Here is a 22,213-nt window from a genome sequence, read left to right on the forward strand (position 1 = left end):
GAATAAACTACCCACAGCTGAAGTCTGGTAAGCTGTTCTGTCTTGGCACACTTCAGCAGGACATGTCAAATGTGTTGTAAAGGCACTAAATGTGGACGACAAATTAACAAGATGCATCATGGCAGTTTCAATGTGTGTTCCCCTTAACCCTAATCACCTGTCTCGGACATGTGTTAAACATAGAGGGATCAATGGAGGATTGATGAAGTCTCAGTCTAGAGATCTAAAGTAAAACAAGTTGTTACACTGTTGGAACCATATCAGCACTTTATTTTATTACAATCCATTGACATTGACCAAATGCCCTCAAATTTAAACAATATGGTAACACTCGAAAAATGAATAAAGATCTTAGAAGTAAAAATAAAATAGACACCATACTGAAAAATAAAGACAATTCCTCAAATACAAGGTAACTGGATGTCTTCTGTGATTTCTTGAAGACCTGTCACCTTTTATCCAAAAGGCTTCTTCAGTTCTGAACGTAGGTAGGAAGCATCAGGCTTGTAAGTTGTAGTCAGAAAAATCGCTCCAATAGGGCCGTTAAGGTCACATTCGTCTCTAGCCCTACCCTCCGTTCTGTTTAGTGACCTTAACAGCCTGTTTAGTGTGATTGTTCTGACTACAACTTATCATCCTGTTGCCTTTTATTTAAGCACTGAGAATCTACACCAATCTATAAAGTCAAATTTTGATATACAATGTTGATTCTATAACTGATGTTCTAGTTATCATTATAGACTGGTCCACCAACACATGATCATTCTTCTTTAGTTTAACAGGAAGTGATGAAATAGGTCTCTGTTTTGTAGGTTATATTGTGACAATATTCATTTTCTAAGAATCACAAAAACAACAGAAAAACAAGTAATAATAATATGACCCCTCCCCAAAACAACAGAATACAACGGGTCCTTCAGTTACTACAGTATGACCAACATTTACTCAGAGGTCAGTTAATGGGAAGCAGAGCTAAAAAGCTGAAGTGTCTATTGGTTCATTGCTACAATGTTAGTTTATTTTGTTTTGGGATAGAGGAGGATTCTTTGAATGTGTTTCATTTTAAACTAATAAACTAAACAAACCTTAAAATACTTAAAGAATTTCTCACACCCTCATCCTATTCAATGAGTCCAAGACTTTTCTAATATAAATCTTCTTAATTGTGTATTTTAATTTGAAATATCTACTCAGGAGAGTTTTTAAAGGTAACTTTAGACAGACTGTTAGGGTTTCCCCTATATCTTGAGGCTGCAGTGTTTCTCCTCTTCAGCGGCAGAGGGCAAGTCTGAGTTTGTGAAGATTATCGTTCATCCTCTCCGGCAGGCACGAGTCTTCTGCAGGAGAACAGACACAGATTTTATTTGTGAGCTATCAGCTGAGCAATGAGAATCAGCAGGACTCAAATGATGCTGATCTCAAGGAGAAAAAGTAGTTGTTCTTTTCTTACATTTTCATACATTTCTTTTTTTCATATTTGTATGTCTTGCTCGAAAGCATATTGCAACATAATTGTCTTTTTTCTTGTCAATAAGAAACTTTTGTGACAAGGACGTGGATTGATGGCAATAATTACATTGGTGACATACTGTGCCATTAATAAAACAATATCTAATATAAGACAAAGATGACTTGAGTTAAAAAGAAAATGCAGTTTTCAAATGATGATTTCATTTGTCATGGGGAAGGAACCAAACCAAACTGGTTCTTGCGCATCTTGAAAATTGAGTTAAATTATTGTTTTGAGTTTTGATTATTGTCTGATCTGTAGAATCTGTTTAATCACTTAAATAGAACTTGTATGACAACATGAAGTAGGCCAAAAAGATCAACACTTGTAGGCAACACATTATTCCTCAATCTAAAGACATTTTAGAACATATTAGAAACAAAATCATTGACACGTGACATCTATCAGCCTGGAAAGGGTTACAAAGCCAATTCTAAGGATTTGGGACACCTTTGGACCACAATGAGGACCATTATCCACAAATTGGGAGAAAACATGGATCAGTGGTGAACCTTCCCAGGAGTAGCTGGACCACCAAAATGACCACAGGAGCTCATCTTCAGGTTGTCCAACACTGACTAATATAACCCTGTTTTAAAGTTAACATTTTAGTCTTAACCTTCAGGACTTTAGAAGGACAGGCTCCTTTCTATATTGTGGATTTAATTAATATATATACCTCGTCATGTAGTCTGAGGTCCTTGAATCAAAACCTTTCAGTGGTCCCCCACACCAGCTCGAGGACTTCTTATGGAGTTTGGACTCAGCAGCTAAAGATATTTTTATTCCAAGAAGCCTTGGACTTGAGTTGTTATGAAATGGATGTATGATTGTATTGTGTTTTGTTTTCTCTAAACATTGCTGTGTATATTTTTGGGTTAGCCTTGTTGTGAAGCACATTGTGACATCTGTCTGTGAAAATGGGCTATATAAATAAACCTTTATCACAAACACCTGGTGCCAGTTGTTGCTGCTAAAGGTGACACAACTGGTTATTAGTCTTAGGGTGCAATTACTATTTCACATAGGGCCAGGCTGGTTTGGATAACTTATTTTTCACCTAATACATTAAAAAGTTTACCTACTACTATTGATGTCAGTTGATGAAGTACAAATTCATTATTAGCGATATGTGTTGGCAGATGAAGGCAGCTTTGCCTAATCACAGGTTTGTAGCACTAGTTTGGGTAATCTCCCCTCCTGTTCCAACCGAAAATACACAGAGATGTATTCATGAGACAGATTTTCCTCAATAAAGCCCCTAATGGGCTTTCTGCAGAGGCAGCTCACTGATCAGTTTTCAGCTTTATTGTGCAAATTTCATGGAGACAAGGATTGATACCAGTTTCCAATATCTAACAGGAAAACTTTGACTAAGGACAGAAGTTTAAAGTCTAAATTTGTAAGTGTAGACAAAAAGGGGAACCATATATTATTCTCATTTGACACAGTCATTTAACCACATCATAGATGGTGTCAAATTTTGGGGTTAAAGGATAAGAACTTTTGAAGATATGATTTTCTAGGGGCTTAATAAAAGCAGGGAATATTTCAGAAGGAGTATAACAGCATTCAGTGCCTTGCAGGACTATTGAACTTTTTCTCATTTTGTCATCTTCCACAGACTTTAATTCATTTTTCTGGGATTTTAGGTGATAGATCATCCCAAAGTGGTGCTTAAGTTTAAATTGGGAGGAAAAGGATTCATCGTTTCAGAATGCTTTTACAAAAAAAAAAAAAATTTAACCGTGAAAAATGTGGCGTACATTAGTATTCAGCGCCCCTGCTTTAATACTTTATAGAACCACCTTTTTCTGTAATAATGGCTGCAAGACTGTCTCTACAGGCTTTACACAGTTAGAGACTCAAATGTTTGCCCATTCTCCTTTGGAAAATAGCTCAAGCTGACTTAGACTGGATGGAGAGGGTTTGTGGACATCAGTTTTCAGGTCTTGCCACAGATTCTGAATTGAGTTCGGGTCTGGACTTTGACTATGCTATTCCTAAGACATACATTTACTTTGATCTAAATCATTGCATCACAGCTTTGGTTGTGTGTTTAGAGTTGTTGTCCTGTTGGAAGGTGAACCTGCACCCCAGTCTCATGTCTTTTCCATCCTCTTCCATGACTACTTCTATTTAGCTCCATCCATCTTCCACCAACTTTGAACATCTTTCCTGACCCTCATGAAGAAAATCTTCCCCACAGCCTGATGGCGCCACCACCGTTTTCCACAGTGTGGATGGTGTTTTGCTGCACACACAGCGTTTTGTATGTAGGTCAAAAAGTTTCATTTTGACCCAGGTACCTTCTTGAACCTATTTTCTGTTTCCACTACAGAACTTGCACCACCTGAATAAAACATAGGAGGCCACTTTGTGCAACATACTATATAACCTCTGAAGGCAATTAGTTGCACTAGATTTTATTTAGGGGTATCAGAGTGAAGGTGGATGACTACAAATGCAGTTGTAAAGCCTTGCTTTTATCATTTGGTTGCAAAAAGTTATTTTTTTTTCTTGCCAGGCAACTTTTTGAAACAGTGGTCCAAGCTTTTATTTTCGTCATGCTTAGATTACTGGAACGGACTTCATGTCGGAATGAGTCAGTCTTTGCTTTCTTGTCTGCAGCTGGTTTAAAACGCTGCTGCACCTCTTTTAACTGGTGCTCAAAAAACTGAACTCATCACCCCTGTTCTGACTGTCTGTGCATTTTAGAGTTCAAATTAAAATTTTTATTTTTAAATGTTTCAATGATCTTGCCTCGCCGTATCTCTCTGAGCTTCTTCAACCCTATTTACCTTCTCGGTCCCTGAGGTCGGCTAAACAGAGGCTTCTGCTGGCACCAAGGTGTAGGACAGGGGTCTGCAACCTGTGGAAGTGGCTCTTTGCACCTTAATAACTTTAGCTAAATGTGATAAAGAACTAGCTAATGTTTTTAAATATAGATATAATAACAAATGCAGGTTCTTTTATGGAATAATTGCATTGAATTTCCACAACAATATGACACTAAATGCACCAGTATACATAATTTGTCCACAAATATCAACATCCCACAGAAGAAAATGTCCTCTGTCCTCTTTTTGCAAAAGTTTTATGTTTTTCTTTATTTTACAACCTAAAAACATAAATGGTTCTTTGAACATTACAACAAACGACCCATAGTAGATGTTTATCAAAAGTTAAAGGTTGTCTTTGTTCAAAAGGTCGTGTAGCATTCGCAGCTCTGAACACACTATATTAAACTTTACTGAAGGCAAAAACGGCTCTTTGGATTGTAAAGGTTGCCGACCCTTGGACTAGGAGGAAGCTTTGAGGGAGCAGGGCCTTCTACAATGCTGCTCCTTAACTGTGGAATAACCTACACCTCCATATCAGAGAGGCTCCTTCACTTTTAAAACGCTTCTTAAAACCCATTTTTATTCTTTGGCTTTCAACCTCAGCGAGACCGTTTTTGTTATAATAGGTTTTATTGTATTGAATTTTTAGTATTGAGTTTTGTGCAGGACATTGTTTCAGTTGGGTTTGTTTTAAAGTGCTTTATAAATAAAGTTGGTATTTTTAAAAACCACGTATCTTCATCCTTCCACTTTAGAACTATATGCTACTTTGTTTTGGTCAATCACATAAATACCTCATAAAAAATATCGAGGTTCTTATATCATTGGAAAAAAATGTCTCTTAAAAATGCAAATGTAAATTTTGGTTTTAGTTTGAAGATGCTTTAACTTTTTGTTCCTTTATTATCTGAAGGCTCCTACAGCGTTTCTTTGACAGGGTGGAGCAGTCTTGGTGTTTATGTGTTGTGGTTTCTGTGTCCTGCTGACAAAGTCACAGCACAGACTGCTTCACATTGCTCACACTCCTAAAACACACACACACATAATAATATAAAGTACAAATATAGTGCATGACTCAGCCCTCCCAGCCCACACACACACACACACACACACGAACACACACACACACACAGACATCTAAACACACCCGGCTTGATCCAAAAAAAAGGAAGCGTGACTGACAGTGACCTCTTGTGGCGAACTGAGGAAGTGTAACTAAACGCTTCACTCAGTGCTTTAGGTATCTTTGACATTAAAGATTGCGCATATATAAAATATTTCTACCATAAATATTTCTACCAGGCTTTTTTACAGCTAAGGCTTGCGTTTGTGGTCAAACTAAACGTTTCTTTATTCCAGACTGCTGATTTGGTTACTGTTTTTGTCAGCTCCGGACTTTTTGCTGTAACTCCCACCTGTGATCACACTTCTGCATGTTAACAAACAGCTGCGTTTATGTTGGAAAATTGTTTACGATTTTCTTACACTTGGACTAAATTTGCATTATTCACAATGAAGCCGTGAGAGGATTTACAAACACCCCTCTTATTCCTTTTTGTGCTTTGGTTCTTATTTGCATCAGTTTTTGTTTTAGGAGACTTAGGTGACCTGTTTGCACTGAGCAACACTGAAAAGAACCCTTTTATTTTACTTTATTTAGCATACAACCATTTTCCTTTTGTTTTGCTCAGTTTATTTCCAGTTCAGTTCGTAATTATTTTTCTATAAACTGTAAGTTCTGGTCCGTGCTGAATATATTATTAATAAATGTGCTTTTACAAAACATTTAGCTTTTTATTAGGGCGAATGTTTATTTTGTAACATGATCAGTATTTCTTTTTCCTTAGTAATTCAGTGTTGCCCCAAGAAAAAATAAATTAATGTATTATGTTTTCCTTTTTTATTTTAGTTATTTATTTTATTTAATTTTAATATATATTTCAGTTTAATTTAGTGTATTGTTTTGTTTTTTTTATCTACTTACATATTATTATTTTATTTTTCATATAGTCAGTACCAGGTCAACACTCCTTTTACAAACTAGTATTCATCTTTTATTTCTTTTCAAACTGACTTTTTTTAGGAATTGTAATTTATTGCATTTTAGTTTAATTAAATTACATTTTTATTGTATTTATCTTTTTTCTTCAGCTTTTTCTTCAATACTGTATTAAAACCGACAATCACCATTATAAATAAATGTGATTTTTAACAACAATAGTTCTTTCTTTTTTCTTTCACATATTTACCAACAATATTTTACAATTTCTTTTTACAAAGATGGCTTCAGCTCTTCTGGACATAATGGGCTGTAGTTTTTATTATTAATTGAGTTCAACCACAGAGAAAACCTACATGCTAGTCCTTGGTGACCCATCGTAGTTCACTCTTTTTGTTTTGTAGCTCTGATAGGTTAACGGCCGGGCCCGGTAACTTCACTGCACCCGGTAAAGCTTTCCTCTCTTCTGGTGTCACGGGCTGCATTGGTGGTTCTGGTGGTTGACCCTGGACAAAACAACAAAAAACACTGCATCAGAAACACTGATCATGAATATAACATCATGTGAAACGCATCCTGTTTAATTCAGCTGAAAAACAAACAAACATGTTAGAGTTAAAATAATAGTAGAGCTGCAAGATCCTGGTTGTATGCATACCCTTTAATTATTTCTCGCTGAAGAGGTTTTTGACTTAATTTGAACATTCGGTCTTCCTTGGTCAGAGTCTATCATTCACATCTTGACTTGGCAGCTACTGAAAATCACCTTAATGAATCCCTCTGAAAACCTTCAAACTATCCCTTTAAAAACAGGAATGGTAATTAATCAGTTACATGGTCAACATCTTTAATTTCATTATTTTATTACTATCTTCCATATCCAGCAGACAGACAATGTACCAGTGACAATGGATGGATGGATGGATGGATGGATGGATGGATGCATGGATGGATGGATGGATGGATGGATGGATGGATGGATGGATGGATGGATGCATGGATGGATGGATGGATGGATTCAACTTTAAGATAAAAAGGACAGGGTCTGGAAATCCAAACATTTTCCCATACTCTGTTTTCAATTTCCATAATTTTCCAGCCTGTAGAAATCCTGGAAACATCTAAAAGCAGACGAACAGTGAGCGATGGAGATGTTCTTCTTCAAAGCAGCAGATACCTGAAACTCACCACAGATTCTGAGAAATATGGTTTCACTACCTGCCGTGTTTGTTCTATACAGTCCACAATGCAAGGCTCTCACCTGCGGTTTACAAAATGACTCATCTTCATTTGATTAGGGAAATATAAGCACTCACACTGCAAATAGAACCAGTGAGCCCACAATTGGACCTGTTTAGACCTGCTTTATGACCTGATCTACACCACAAACTAAGACAAGCATATTTTATTTAAAGCTTTCAATGTAGAGCCCTGAGGAGTATTGACGTTAATCGCCTGTCAAAAGTCTCACCTCTTCTGTGTCCAATGTCTCCTCTCTCCTCTTGACAGGAAGTCCCGCCCCTGGACGCAGAGCTCCCATCGGGATGTTCAGATTAGCCTGGTGGGAAGTGAGAACGCCTGGATGACTGAAGCTCAATGTCTCTGCGCTTGCTCTATCCTCAAAACTCCTCGTTTTTTAATAATGACCACTGCTTCCTGGTCTTTACCGATCCCTCACAACCAACCTGTGTGTTTATGAAAATTAGGCCTAACACACACACACACACACAGTGAGATAAATTAGGAGCTGCCTGCTAACTCTATGTTCAGCTTCTGCCTGTCTGTTGGGTTTTGATGTTTGTACTGTATTTGTATATAAGCTCACTGTACAGCTGTACAAAGTTGGAGTAGCTACTGATATCAGTAGATGTTCTATAATAGAGTTACATATTTTAAAGGTTTTAAGACTGGAAACTGACTCTGAAAGGGAAAAAATTACTCTCTGCAGCATGTTTCCGGATGTTGGTATTACTGTAATGTTGCTTTGGCTGAAACCCTTTGCTGTCTTTATGCTTAAAGTGCTTTCAGCAAAACATTACTTGACGAATTCATCAGTACTACCAAAGATTAAAGGAATATTTCACCCAAAAAGAAGCCATTATTGCTGAAAAGTCTCAGTCTCCCCCATATTGTTGAGGTTTATTACATTTAACAATGTTTGGAAACAGCAGATTCATTTGAAAACTCATTGACCTCCACTGAATGTAATGGATAACAAACCCTGGGCTTTAGAATGAAGATATAATAATGTGCAGATTTCCATAAATATTAAAAGTATTCCCAAGCCTTGAACTTTTCCACATTTCGTTACATTACACCCATAAACATTGATGTTTTTATGAGGATTTTATGTAATAGGACCACAAAGTAGTGCGTATTCGTGAAGTTAAAGACAAAGATGTTTGCAATTGTTTTAGAAATAAAAATGTTAATTTGTATTGAACCCATTTTATCTGATACCCCTAAATAAAGTCCAGTCCAATCAGTTGTTAATTTTTACATTTCACAAATATGGCCATTATGGAAAAGTGGCAAGAATAAAGCCACGCTAACAGAAGGTCCCCGTTGTGATAATTCCTGTGGTGGTGGTGGTGGCAGTATCATGCTGTGGGGATGCTTTGCCAATTAGAGACCAATTAAACTGACGTCATATTTTTGGACTGTGGGAGGAAGTCGGTGTACCTGGAGGGAACCCACACATGCACAGGGAGAACTAGTTCTGGTTAAACTTTTAGACAACTGGCCTCTTTTTTTTCCTCAAGCCCTCTTGAAAATGATGCTGAAATATTTTCCTATTTAATTACCCTTAGTTGTGAAATCCCTATTACTAATGAACCAATCCCAAATAATAACCCTTCCACCACTGTGCTTATAGTTAGCATAAGGTTTTCCTAAAATTAATTGTTTTGGTTGTTTACATAACCTTAAAAGTGTTGGTCTTTGCTTACATGAATATTGTAAAACTGTCAATTGAATGTTCATTCGGACAAGCAGGTGTCTTACGTAGACCCCTGGAACATAACTCTTCATTTAGAGGTTTCAATTAATTTTAATTTTGGGGATTTACACCATGACAAAGTGTTTGAACATTTCTTTTATTCTCCCACAAGACTCCTAAGGAGCTTGTGTTACCGTCTATGACTTTTAATTTGCCTTTTTTTCTTTTAGTTCCATGTTTTGAAATTATAATGGTGTCTCCACCTCCGGTTAGGGCTTCTCTCCTAACCCTATTTCTACGACTGCATTAATTTTAGTCAGCCAATATTTAAACTGTAATTGAAGTTTGCCACTTAAAACAATAAAAGTATTGATGTACATCACATCACTTAAAATATACTATATATGACCTGAGATAACCAAGCTAATGCTAGCATTAACTTTTGTTGTCTGTTATTTACAGAAAGTTTTATTTTTTTAAAATTTCTTATTAGGTTTTATTTTGTGTGGCTCAGATATTTATAAGGTAAAGTAGCACAGCTGCTCTGAGACTGACCAATAACGCTCCTTGTGTTAGCATGCTAATGCTAATGTTAGCATTTGGATGCTTTTGATAGTTAATCATTGATGCCTAAATTAATGCCTTTTATTTATTTGTGTTTCAGAGGTCTGCTCAATAAAAACTAAAATATAAACTTAAATAAAACAGAAATGACTTTCAAGGTTTGACAAATTACATGTGTTAATTTGATAACATCTTACTGTAAATTAGCCTGATTAGGTTTTAGCTCATTTCTGTGAGCTGTTTTGTTAATTTTAGCAATAGGTTTGAATAATTGAGCCCTTTTGTTGTAGGCCTACTGGTCAACATGACCTTCTGTTTAAAAACATATTTTTGATTGTAAAAAAAAATTTACTTTTTCATATTTATTGTTTATAAAAGCAGTGATAATTATGTGATTCCATATATTTTTCCTGTCAGTCCAAAACAACTACTTTACCCACAATCGAACACCCTAGTTTGGAGTTTCTTCCTAAGATTGACTTTGTGTCTCGGACCATAATGAGACATTTTTCCACAACAGAAACAACTTTCCACAACTTTCAAATGAACAAGCCTCAATATGCCACCCTGGTTCTGTTTCTGGAAAATATTTCTGAATAGCGCTGTCAAAACATACATCTAAGTTGGAAAAATCAAAAGTAAATAGAGCTCAGAGTGAAGCTATGATTGTAGATTTGTGATGTTTAACATTGTCTTCAGTCTTTTAGCTAAATTAAATCTAGTATTAGAATGAATTATAACAGCTGATTTTAGTTCTCAGTGCATTGCTGAAAAATTATTGTTATTAGCTAGAGTGAAACTAACATAACCACATTCTTTGGAAAATGTTTAAAATAGAATTGACTATTTATTCTAAATAATTTTAATATGCAAAGCCACTGACATGGCAATATGTTTACAGAAGTTTCTTTTTGTTATTTATTTATAAGGTGCAGTTGTACAGCTGTTATGAAGCTCCTGTTTGTACTGTGCTTGTATGTAAAACCTTATGTGCTGATGCCTATTCCATGGTTAGAGATGAAAACGAGCACAATGAGAAGTGGGTTAGCGAAAAAAAAAACTTTTCTGACATCTAAAGCCACCATAGCAGCTCTGCATATGTTTGCCTCGCTGTCAAGTTTGCACAAAACAAGCCTTGATATTGTAAATGCACTGTTTGAACCTTGTATATGCCTTCCCTAATAAAAACTTTCATGTGAGAAAAACTCAATCCTCATTTCTTCTCCTAGGTTGAGTTCCTTAAATTTGCAGTAAAGCATGTTATCATGCACGGAGATGAAACTCATTTACCTGCAAGGCCTTCACGTTGGTCGAAGGTTTGGACATAATCCCCCCCTCGGTGAGTCCGCTGACCTGCAGGAGGCAAATTGCACACATTCAGCTATGTGTTTTTAAGCGTAAGGATACTGGATGCACTGGAACGGCAGTTTTTGGGGAACAGGATACCATTACAGTTGCTTAGCGACTCTTACAAAGAAAACCAGGTAGAGAAACTGTTCTCTGAATCTTTCATGAGAGGCAGACAGAGATGCTGTCAAAACAAAAGTTAACCGGCTTCACCTTTGGAAGCACCATCAGATTGTGCTGCAATAAGTGATGCATGGAGTGGAATATTTGTCACTCTCTAATCAATCAATCATAACTAAAATCAAAGCAAACAAAATAATATTTTGTAAAAACATTTTAAACTTGATGTCATTACTGTTTTGATGATTAGAATAAATATTTACTTCTCCAACATTGCTTCCAGCTAATTAGAGGACATGTAAACCTTTTTCCTCAATAAGTTTTGCCATGAAAATAGCTGAAACCAGATATTTACATACATTGTTTAAAAAGACCAAAACACTGTTTTTCCTCACTATCTGACATTAAATCAGACGTAACCTGTCCTGTTTTAGGTCAGCTAGGCTTACAAAAATTATTTATCTTCCCAGCAATGACAGAGAGATTGTTTTTACTTTCTTTGTGCATTTCCTTAGTATTTGGTAGAACTGCTTATAAACTGTCCAACTTAGGTCAGATGTAATTCTCATCCTTTCACTAACTTTGCACAATAGTTTGCTCGAATTTTGGGACATTCCTCCTGACAGAACTGGTATAACTGAGTCAGGTTTGTGGACCACCTTGCTCACACGTTTTTAGCTCTGCCTACAAATTTTCTATTGAACTGAGATCAACGTTTGGAGATGGAATCTCTCAAACACTGACTTTTTTTGCCTGGAACCACTCTCTATCTAATTTGATGGTATACTTGGAGTTATTGATTTGGAAGACCCATTTATCCCTAAGCTTTAACTTCCTGGCTGATGTCTTGAGATGTTGCTTCAGCATTTACACATAACGTTCCTTCCTCATGATGCCTTCTATTCTGTGAAGTGCACCAGTTCTTCCTTGAGTTGTAGATCTCCACAAATCACTCCCTGAAATTTTGCCTGGTCTTACACCCAGATTTGAAACTCCATCTAACTCAAATGTTGTGAATAAACCTATCAGTAGATGACAAAGCCCTGATGTCATAATCCAGGCTTCTGAAAACTGTTTAAAGGCATAATAATCCTATAGTATGTAAGCTTTTAAATCTGAAAAATGTGAAAATAAAAATTCGCCAAAATAAAATTTTCCCCATTTTTCTGGCATTTCACAAATCTAAATAATTGTGGTAATCGTAACTGACCAGAAACAGGAACATAATTTATTCCTCACTGAGTGAAGATCAAAAGAAGAAAAATGCCTTTTTATACAGTGTAAGTAAATATCTGGTTTTATCTGGAAGTTTTAATCACAAGAATATGGATAAGACTGAAACCATTGTTCTCACATATTTGCACACGTAACAAAGTTGGCGTCATTCACAAATATTTTTGCTCGTAGACCTCTGATATCAGATTCTCCTTTAACCAAAAAATCCATTCATGCATTTTCTCTGCCCACTCAATCCTGCTCGGGCTCAGACGAGCCTATCTCCAGAGACACAATTATATCATGGAAAAGTCGCATACAGCAAACAACTATTCACATGCACACACCAACACGTAAGAGCAATTCAAAATCTTCCATTAATCTGCATGCTTGTCCAATACACAAGAAAGCTGTAGTACCTGGGGAAAACACATGTATGTACTTCTACGCAAGAAGGCCTCCGTCCTTTGTTGCTGTCAAATCACAGCATTGATGGTAGTCACACCACCTATGTTGCTCACGAATTATAAAGAAATTGCTATTTTTATTTTATGCATTAAACCAAGAGGACGAGAGAAACACCAAAACAACTGAAACTGAATCTCTACTCGTTCCTGCAAGACTACTACTGTAGAACCGCTAGCTGCTGCAGGAATTTAGAAAAGCAGGGGGTTAAAACTTTTAGAAACTGTTCAGAAATTGTGGACTAGGTCATGATGATTATTTTTGATATGCACCAAGCATTTATTCCCACAGTCATTGTTGTGATGATCTTGATAGATTTTTCAAAATATGTGTGGCTTAGCACTTAGCTTAAAACTGATAAACAATAGGCAACAGGATAAACGTTTCTTCATCAATGGGTCTGTAAGTGTTCATAATATTGGGAAACTATGAAAGCAATTAAACTGTGCTGCAGATATACACTAACTGGCCATCTTATTAAGTACATCTTCATAGTACTGGATTGAACTCCCTGTTGCCTTCAGGAATGTCATAAATCTCACGGCATAGATTCAACAAAGTGTTGGAAACCATCCTCAGAGGAGTTGGTCCAAATTAACATGCTAGCATCACACAGTATTAGCAGATATGTTAGCTGTACATCTATGATGAGAATCTACAATTCCATAACCTCCCAAAGGAGCTCAATTGGAGGTTGTTGGAATACAGTGGACTCATATTCATGAAGCCAGTTTGAGATGGTCTGAGCTTTGTGACATAGTACATTATCCTGTTTGAGGCAGTCTTCAGAAGATGGGTACACTGTTGTCATGAAGGGATGCAACAATCTGGAAGCAACAATATTCAGGTGGTCTTCAAAGGATGCTCAGATGGTACTTAGTAGCTCATGATTTCTCAAGAAAATGTCCCCCACATCCTTACACCACCATTACCAGCCTGGACCACTGATATAGGAAAGATGGATCCATGCTTTCATGTTGTTTATGCCAAATTCTGACACTATCAGCTCAATGTTGCAGCTGAAATGAAGAATCATTGGACCAAGCAATGTTCTTCCAGTCTGTTTCCGTTCCTGTTCCTGTTCCTGCTCAGTTTCCTGTTCTTAGCTGATGAGAGTGGCACCTAGGGTGGACTTTTCCTGCTGTAGCCTCTCTGCTTCAAGGTTTAACGTGTTGAGTGTTTAGAGATGGTGCTCCCCTGGCATTGGTTGTAGTGAGTGGTTATTTCAGCTAATGCTGCCTGTCTATCATTTAAAACCATTCTGCTCAGTCCTCAGTAAGGCGTTTTCATCCACACAGTTGCAGATCACTGTTTACTGTCTCTTTTTTGGATCATTCCTTGCAAAGCTGAGAAATGTTTGTGCACAGAAATCCCAGTAGATCAGCAGTTTCTGAAACACTCAGACCAGGCCATCTGGCACCAATAATCATGCCATGCTCAAAGTAATTTAAATCCCATTTCTTCCCATTGTGGTACTCGATTTGATTTTCAGGAAGTCATCTTCATCATGTAGAGATGCCTAAGTGCATTGAGTTGCTGCCATGTGACTGGCTGATTCATTGTTTTTGTTAACAAGAAATTAAACAGATGTATTAAGCTGGCTTGTGCCTACAAAGTAAATCAAGAACTCACTGATTAGAGCTCTATCTTTAGATTAGCCCACTGCTACTTCCACTGGAGCAGCTGTCTTTACTTGTGGATCCAGTTTAATTTGCATGATACATTGTGGTACAACGTCATGTGTTAATTTTGGCCTGAAGTCTATTTTTGCAAATATCAGGTATTCAACATGGATCATGTTTGGCTCCTAGGGCATAAAAAACAAAGGTGAAATACAAAGGCACATGAAATCTTGTCATGCTTTCCGAGCTGTTAGATGAGGCTTATGTGGCAACTGAAATTCCATCTATATGATGTTAATTGTGGCAGAAATATATAAACCCAGCAATGTTTCTGACTAAATAATGTGTTGGAGGGATGGAATAATGGTACAGTCCTACTGCAGGCTCAGGTGAGATTCACAATCAGACATAAAATAACATTAAAAATAGGAAAATTGCTAAATGTTCTTGTAAATAGAATGAGTTAATGTTGCCTCATGAAGTAAAATGAGCTGTTGCTGCTTCAGCTTAACAGCACTGCAACAATCTGCTCTGTCACAATTCTGTGTAAATCTCCTTTGCTCCTCACTGTATTTATCTTTAAACAAAGTGCTCCCTGAGTGATTTGTTTATGTTAGGCTTGTACTTTAAACACAGTGCAGTAAACTTCTAGAGAAAGACCGACAACCAATCTGTTCAAGTGCAGAAAACCAACGTTTCCAAATCAAATTTAGCTTCTACATGATTTGAAAATAAAATCTTGCTTGCATATCATCAGCAAACCCATTACGCCACTAGCTGGAGTAACGTCTACTACTACATTATTCATTGAGCTCACATAAACAACTATCCTTATACAGGATCATAAGTAAAAGAGAGGAAAATACAATAAACTCTTGTCAAACTAGGTACAAAGCACCCTCATGTCCAGTACAAACTGTTGTATGATCTTTATTAAACATTCTACAGTAGATGGCAACATTTTGTAACCAATAAAGTCCAGCACTAAACAACCAAACTGCAAAGGTATGAAATGGCACAGGGGTAAAATGCATAATTACCAAATGAAATGAAAACAGATTAGGTTTTTAAATGATAACGCAGCATGAATAAAATTATATGTGAGACTTGAGTATTGTTATGTCCATTTATCTTCATAGTACATGAAAGTACATAATGATAACAGAAAATGGACCATGGTTTAAGAACATGCTTACATGTAAAGAAAAGTAGAGGTAAGAAAAGGCAATAGGGAAAGGGCAAATTGACCCAAGGCTAAATGGGTTCAGATTCAGTTATTTTATTCTCCCTGAGTGATAAACCAATCATTAATAATTGGATAAGCCATTGTCTTGCTTTTGATGCAATGAATCATTAAAGGTTTTATACTGCTAATCTAGCTTCCTTCATCAGCTAGGTCTGTTTCAGAATGAAACCTAGATTGTATGTAAACATAAACAAGAGGAATTAAATTAAAACTGTCTTATTTGTGTTATTTATACTTTAAAATGTGATTTTTTTCTATTCTGCTTTTAAATTAATGTCTTCATGTTCAAGCAGTGTCACATAACTTTTTAAAACCTTGCTGTACCAGTTAGCTTTGCAGCTAAACTACGTACTATTAGCTTGCACAAAAACATTAACATTGCTGTTTTAGCCCTCTGTTTTCTCTTAAGTAATAACCTGCTCAGTAATATTTGCATTACTTTTATATCGTAGAATATAAGAGGTGTTAAACTGCTAACTTTCTAACTAGTAGTTAGCTTTTCTATGGTGCTAACACTAGCTTGCACTTTAACCAATAGAATCAGTAGAGACCTCAAAATGAAAATTATAAAACACAAAAAAATGTTTTTTTAAATACATTTTTATAGGGCTACAAACCAAAAATGATTTGAATATTTATTCTTTCTTCAGCTGTGAGTTTATTTCTTTTAAACTTAACGATGACGTAAAATTCACAGCTACACATGGAGAAAGACTGAGTGATTTTTAGCAAAATTTACAGTTTTCTTTTAGGTAGACCTCCACAACAACATAATAATAATTTAAGAGGAAGGAAGCACATATACAGTCATGTTTAATAGATTAGAATATGCATTCTGATGAGCCTCGTATGTCAGAAAATAACCTTTTAACAGGTAAAAAACATACTTTTCATTAAGCCCACATTCCTGTATTGAAATATTTGTTAGTGGTCTGATTTAATATCTTAAGTGGAAAATCATAATTAACGAAAATAGAGACTTTAAAAAGTCAGTCTGCAGGTAATTAATCTATATAATTCACTTAGTGAATTGAGTTACTAAAATAAATGAACATTTAAATAATTGTCTAACTGTATTTCCACCACTAGAAGCATAAACATCACAGATGCTCTTATTCTTTTCCTCATTAATTGTGAGTTAGCTTTAAGTATTTATTCCCTTTCTACTAACGTCTTTACAGATCAACACTGTCCAGATCGTAGAAGTCTTCATGGCCTAATTATCTACTCTGCTGGTAGCTCAGAGGAGCAGAGAAGTTTGCCTCCTTTGGTTACCAGGGAGCTGTTTTACAACAACAAAGGAAAAACACTCATCGACTCCCCCCGAAATATGCACAAGCTTGTGGGATGTTACGTGACGAGTAGCAGCTGCTTCCTAATAATGTCTCTCTTTTACTTTCTGTGCACAAGTGGAGTATATTTTTTGTCAAACCAGTTGTGCACAAACAGGACTTTTTGATATGGAAGAGTGGCAGCATGTGTTCACACATGCTCTTATTGTACTTTATTATTATTGTGATGTGACACTGTAAAATCAACAAAAAACAATGAAATTAATAAGAAACTCTGCCCTAGCATCTCTCCATCAGCTACAAGTGATGTCAGTTAAAGTTATCCATATTAGATTACTGCCAATTAGCAGCTTGCAAGCACAGTAGTGCATTAAACCTTTGCTGTTGTACAAGATACATAACTATTGTTAATTCACTTTTCATTGAAGTCTTAATGGGATGTGTATAACAAATAAGTCATTTTTACACATATTTTCATCAACTACATAAGTTTCTATTTCAACAATAAACAGGGAGTTTAGACAATGTCCCTAAGGGTATTTCAGAGTTACAAATTTCCTGGAAAAGTGTCAGAAATATTACTGACTCATCCCAGTCTTGGAAAGACTCAGCATAACTGATGCAAAATGGATGGAGGAGGGTGAACAACTGAATAGGACAAAACAAATGTCAGGCTAAGCAATAAAGTCCTAACATGTTAATTAGCATTTAGTAAAAAGATTAAGATTTAAATAAGTTTTGATTCTAAAGCAAGGGTCTCCAACTCTTGTCCTCGAGAGCCGCTATCCTGCAGCTTTTAGATGCATCCCTGCTCCGACACAACTGAATCAAACGCATGGTTCTTTACCAGGCCTTTGTCAAACTTGATGGCATGCTGAAGAGGAAATTCAATCATGTGATTCAGGTTTGTTGGAGCAGGTATGTATCTAGGGGACTGGAGTTGGTGACCCCTGTTCTAAAGCTAAAATAAACATTCCCCAGCTGCTTTATTAGTTACACCTGAACCATTCCTTATTAACAAAAATATGGAATCAGCCAAACACACGCCAACTTAAGGCATTTTGGGCATCTACACCTCGTGAAGACAAATTGCTGAAGCAATGTAAGGCATCCAAATGGGGCGAAAGAGGATATAAATGAATTTGAATGTGGCATGGTTGTTGGTGACAGATGGGCTGGTCTGCTGATCTACTGGGATTTTCATGAGCAACTATCTCTTAGTTTTAAATAAAATGGTCTATTAGCTGCATTTGTGTGGACTTGTGAGATGTGGAAGCTTAGCATCATAGAAGCCGGGCCTAATAAAGTGACGAGTGAGTGTAGCTTTCCAACTACATATTACTGCTGTTTGTCAGGTTAGATTATGGTGAATTATATTTTTACTCAGACGTTTGAAGATGGACACAAAACAAGAACGCCTCCTGCAGTCGGAATCTACCTAGAAAAGTTGGATGTTGCAGTGCATCCCTTCATTTAGCATCTAATGTGACTACCACACGTATAAAACATAGCGAAAGCCACAGGTATAAATGCTTATAAGCACTCTGGACAGTTCAGATCTTATCCAGTCAGTGCCACACAGAGTACTGCACAATGTTATAAACTTTTATTGCTGAAAGCTCCACAAAAACAAGCAAAAGCTCTGACTTCCCACACCACCTTAATGTCCAAACATTCCCCACCTTCTAGCTTAGCCTACAAAATGCGAAAGCACATCAATTATCCAATGTAATTTAAGAAAAAATAAAGCATTGCCATTTTTTTTAAAATTTGGAAAATATTTGCTGATGTTGTGCACACTAAGATCAAATCAGGGCTAAAATAGAGTGAAATATTGATGTTACCTTCATTCGTTTGTTACTGCGTTTACTCTGACTTCAGTTAGGATCTAAAAGTTTTCTGCGCACTGATGTAAAACAGGAAGCAGCTTTAACTTACCACCTAATGAAATAACAGTCTAAAGCTTGAATTCTGCGTGGCTTCCTTGCCTTCACACCTTTTCCACCTCTCAGCTCTCCATATGTTTTCTCTTTCTCTTTGGCTTCTCCTTTCTGCCCTTTCTCTTTTGCAGCCGCTGCCTCGTTTGAGGCAGAAGGATTCCTCTCATATCTGGGATTTGTTCTCACTATAAATAGACGAGTGATACACAGAAGGGACCTGCTTTCTATCCACACTCACTCACATGGACACAAGCGCAGAGATGGATCAAAACGCAGCAAAACAGCTGCACGAAAAACTACTTAAAACTGTTTTTTTTTTAAACTGCAGTTTGGTTCAACTTGTCGGTTCATTTATAATCATAAACAAGAGGTCACATTTGAACATTTCTTTTGAAATTTTAATTACTTTAAGTATGATGTGACATGCTTTACATGTCGCAGTTAATAATAGGCCGCTGTTATTTGCTTTGCCTTGTAACATTTAAATAGAAACCAAACTTCCTGAGGAATAAACCTGAAAATATAAGTGTGAACTTCAAATGTGCTTAAGATGACATGCATATTAATACACTCTTTTTTATCTAAGTAGCTGAAAAGGCTGTGGCCTAATTCTGCTCTGAAACCCGGACAAAAATAGGAGCCGCTTAATGTTTTTAGGTTTAAAATTTACATTGATGCACAACCCCAGATGTGATCCTGCAGAGTTAAAGGTGTGTGTGATCGTGTGTGTGTGTGCTGTCTTACCTCCTATTGTGCGTGGCTGCTCTGGCCTGCCTCGCGCTCTCTCTGAGGTCCTCTTCAGCTACCTGACCTGTTTCTGCTCGTCCTGATTGGCTCGGAGAGACACGGGACTCCTCCAAGTGTGGAACCCGACCCAGCATTAGACAAATTAAATGAGTGTTCAGCCTGCCTGTCAATGTGTGCGCTGCTGAGTGTATTTCACCTACCTTTTTTGGGGGGGTGGGGGGGGGTGGGTTGTCAAAATGTATCCACATTCATTACATCAAACTGCCGAGATCCTTTAGGGTCAGTCCTGCCTGACAGATGGAGCTGCTGTATGTTTAGGTAGTAAAATGAGAAGCCCTAAACTGCAGTCTTGTTATATATTCCAAACTATGCAAATACAGCCCACGTGCTCTCCACACCTGTTGTTGAGGAAAGTCGGGTATTTTAGAGATAAACATTCTCACTACAGAGTGAGTTAACCTGCTTTTAATGGAAAACACGCTGCAGCTGCTGAAGGGTTGCTGGCTACCTGATGGGGCGTTCATGACTGGATACAGCACCCTCCACATTTATTGGCACCCCTGGTATAAAATACATGTAAACATAGGAATTTTTATAATTTAGTCTTATCAAAGTGTCTTGAAGTTTTTATTAGTAAACAATTACTCCATCTCCTCCTGGCTTTTTAGTACAGTACTAAACAGTGTTTTTTGTTTGAATGTTCGGTTTATGGTCAAGCCAAAGCATCTCAGGTTCTCTTTGACTAGACCATTTCATAACCTTTTTTTTTTTTTTTGAGTCATTCAGAGGTGGAAATGATTTGCTAAGAGCGGCTTAGCACACCATGCTAACCTACAGATGGAATGATTAGCCTGCACATTGTATTAGAAGTTCTGAAAAGATAGCAATTTTACTGAGTCTTGTTTTTACTCACAAATCAGAACTTGGACGTGGAAATGGCATTACACCCAATTTAATCGTTTTATCTAGGTATTTGCCAATAATTGTGCTTTGTTACTTGGCTAACTGATATTAGCAATAGAAGTAAGTACTGTATCTGTCAGCATTTTATACAAATCAAACAGTGTAGCAACAAATTCAGTCCAAAAGGGTGTACACAATTATGTGCATGACTGATAAATGAGATAGATAAAACTGTAACAAACTAGCAATTTAATACTGTTGTCACCAGTTATTGTATGTGGAGTAGTTATTGTATTTTGAGGTCTGGCTTGGTGAGAAACCTCCAATTTTTTATTTCAGAAATTGAACAATGGTCTTGCACAGGATTTATCCAAGTAGAGACTCAGAAACATTCAATTCTAGCTACAAATGCAGCATTCCACTGACTCCAACTTCAAAATCCATCATGGCCACCACTGGTACAAAATGCATTGATCAACTCTTTACTTGTACACTTCTGATGGTTAGTATGTAATTAAATCAGTCGCACCCAGTGCTTTGATAACCTTTAACATGTTAATCTCACATTTGAAGGTAGAATATTTAGATAAAGGCCTTGATGTGGGCTTGAGTTGCTAGGATGATCCATGAGTATAGAAAATACTAAATCCAACAGATTTTTCCTGTTAGTAGAGTACAGTTTAGTTGGGTCTAATTCCTAGATGCAAGATTGGATTTTAAAGGAAAATGGAGCACACTGTGAGATTCCAAAGAGAAGACTTTCAGTCTGTCAGATAGGATAATAACAGGGTAAAAGCAAGTTAAGTCACTGCTTAGGGACACTAAATCATCAGGGATCTCCCATAAATGCTTGAATTTGAACACAGAATGTAAATATAAAATTTGTATATTGGTTTATTGAAAATGAAAATTTTATTAAAACGGATTTGACAATTTCAGCATAAAATCAAAAGATTTTAAATTGTTTAAAATTTAAATGTAAGATTTAAAGGAATTGTCCCATTTACTTTCCAAGAGCGCAAAGAAAAATAATTTTTAGTTTGGTCATTGTGTTAGCATAGATTGTGTTTGAGCTTGGTTTGTTCATAAAACATTTCAGCAAATAATAACCAACTCTCCGTGATTGTTTTCAAGCTCAGCCAATTAAACTTGGCCCCATTTCCCAGATTCCACCAAATCTGTGTTGAAACACTGTTAGTTATGGTGATGTCCATAACAGGAAGAAGGGCCCCAAATCAAATTCTGCTTAAGGCCCAGTAAGACTTTGGACCACCTTTGACAGCGAATGTTCTTCTTTAGTTTCTCTTGAAACAAGTTTTCTGTTTGAAGCTCTCTCCAATTTTGATCAACTCTTAAGTCAAGGAATATGTTGAAGTAGTCCTTACAAGAACAAGAAGAAGAACTTATAACGTCCTTTTTATTTCAGTAGTTTGTATGCTGTGCACTTCTGTAATAAATGTGT

General features: G+C 36.7%; 1 protein-coding gene across 3 annotated transcripts; it reads right to left on the bottom strand.

The window, feature by feature from the left end:
* Positions 1-249: 249 nt before the first annotated feature.
* smpx (small muscle protein X-linked) lies at positions 250-19,940 on the bottom strand. 3 transcript variants are annotated; one of them, XM_047350438.1, is made up of 5 exons: positions 19,846-19,940; positions 11,145-11,207; positions 7,824-7,910; positions 6,709-6,858; positions 250-1,337 (listed from the first exon to the last, which is right to left on the bottom strand). In XM_047350438.1, exons 2-4 carry the CDS (start codon positions 11,178-11,180, stop codon positions 6,712-6,714), a joined length of 270 nt encoding a protein of 89 aa, XP_047206394.1. In that variant the 5' UTR covers positions 11,181-11,207; positions 19,846-19,940; the 3' UTR covers positions 250-1,337; positions 6,709-6,711. The 3 variants fall into 3 exon arrangements, with proteins under 3 accessions (XP_047206394.1, XP_047206393.1, XP_047206392.1); XM_047350437.1 differs by lacking the exon at positions 19,846-19,940 and adding an exon at positions 19,100-19,242; XM_047350436.1 differs by lacking the exon at positions 19,846-19,940 and adding an exon at positions 19,113-19,208 and having other exon boundaries at positions 11,145-11,208.
* Positions 19,941-22,213: the final 2,273 nt, after the last annotated feature.

The sequence above is a fragment of the Girardinichthys multiradiatus genome, chromosome 21 (assembly GCF_021462225.1).
Source record: "Girardinichthys multiradiatus isolate DD_20200921_A chromosome 21, DD_fGirMul_XY1, whole genome shotgun sequence".
Lineage (NCBI taxonomy): Eukaryota > Metazoa > Chordata > Actinopteri > Cyprinodontiformes > Goodeidae > Girardinichthys > Girardinichthys multiradiatus.

What these genes read in the sequence shown, in the direction of transcription:
- smpx (XM_047350438.1), bottom strand. Translation starts at nt 11,180, where the DNA reads ATGTCCAAACCTTCGACCAACGTGAAGGCCTTGCAG. An exon ending in CCAACGTGAAGGCCTTGCAG is followed by an intron (nt 7,911 to 11,144) that starts GTAAATGAGTTT and finishes ACTTCCCACCAG; the next exon opens with GCTAATCTGAACATCCCGAT. An exon ending in AGACATTGGACACAGAAGAG is followed by an intron (nt 6,859 to 7,823) that starts GTGAGACTTTTG and finishes TGTTTTGTCCAG; the next exon opens with GGTCAACCACCAGAACCACC.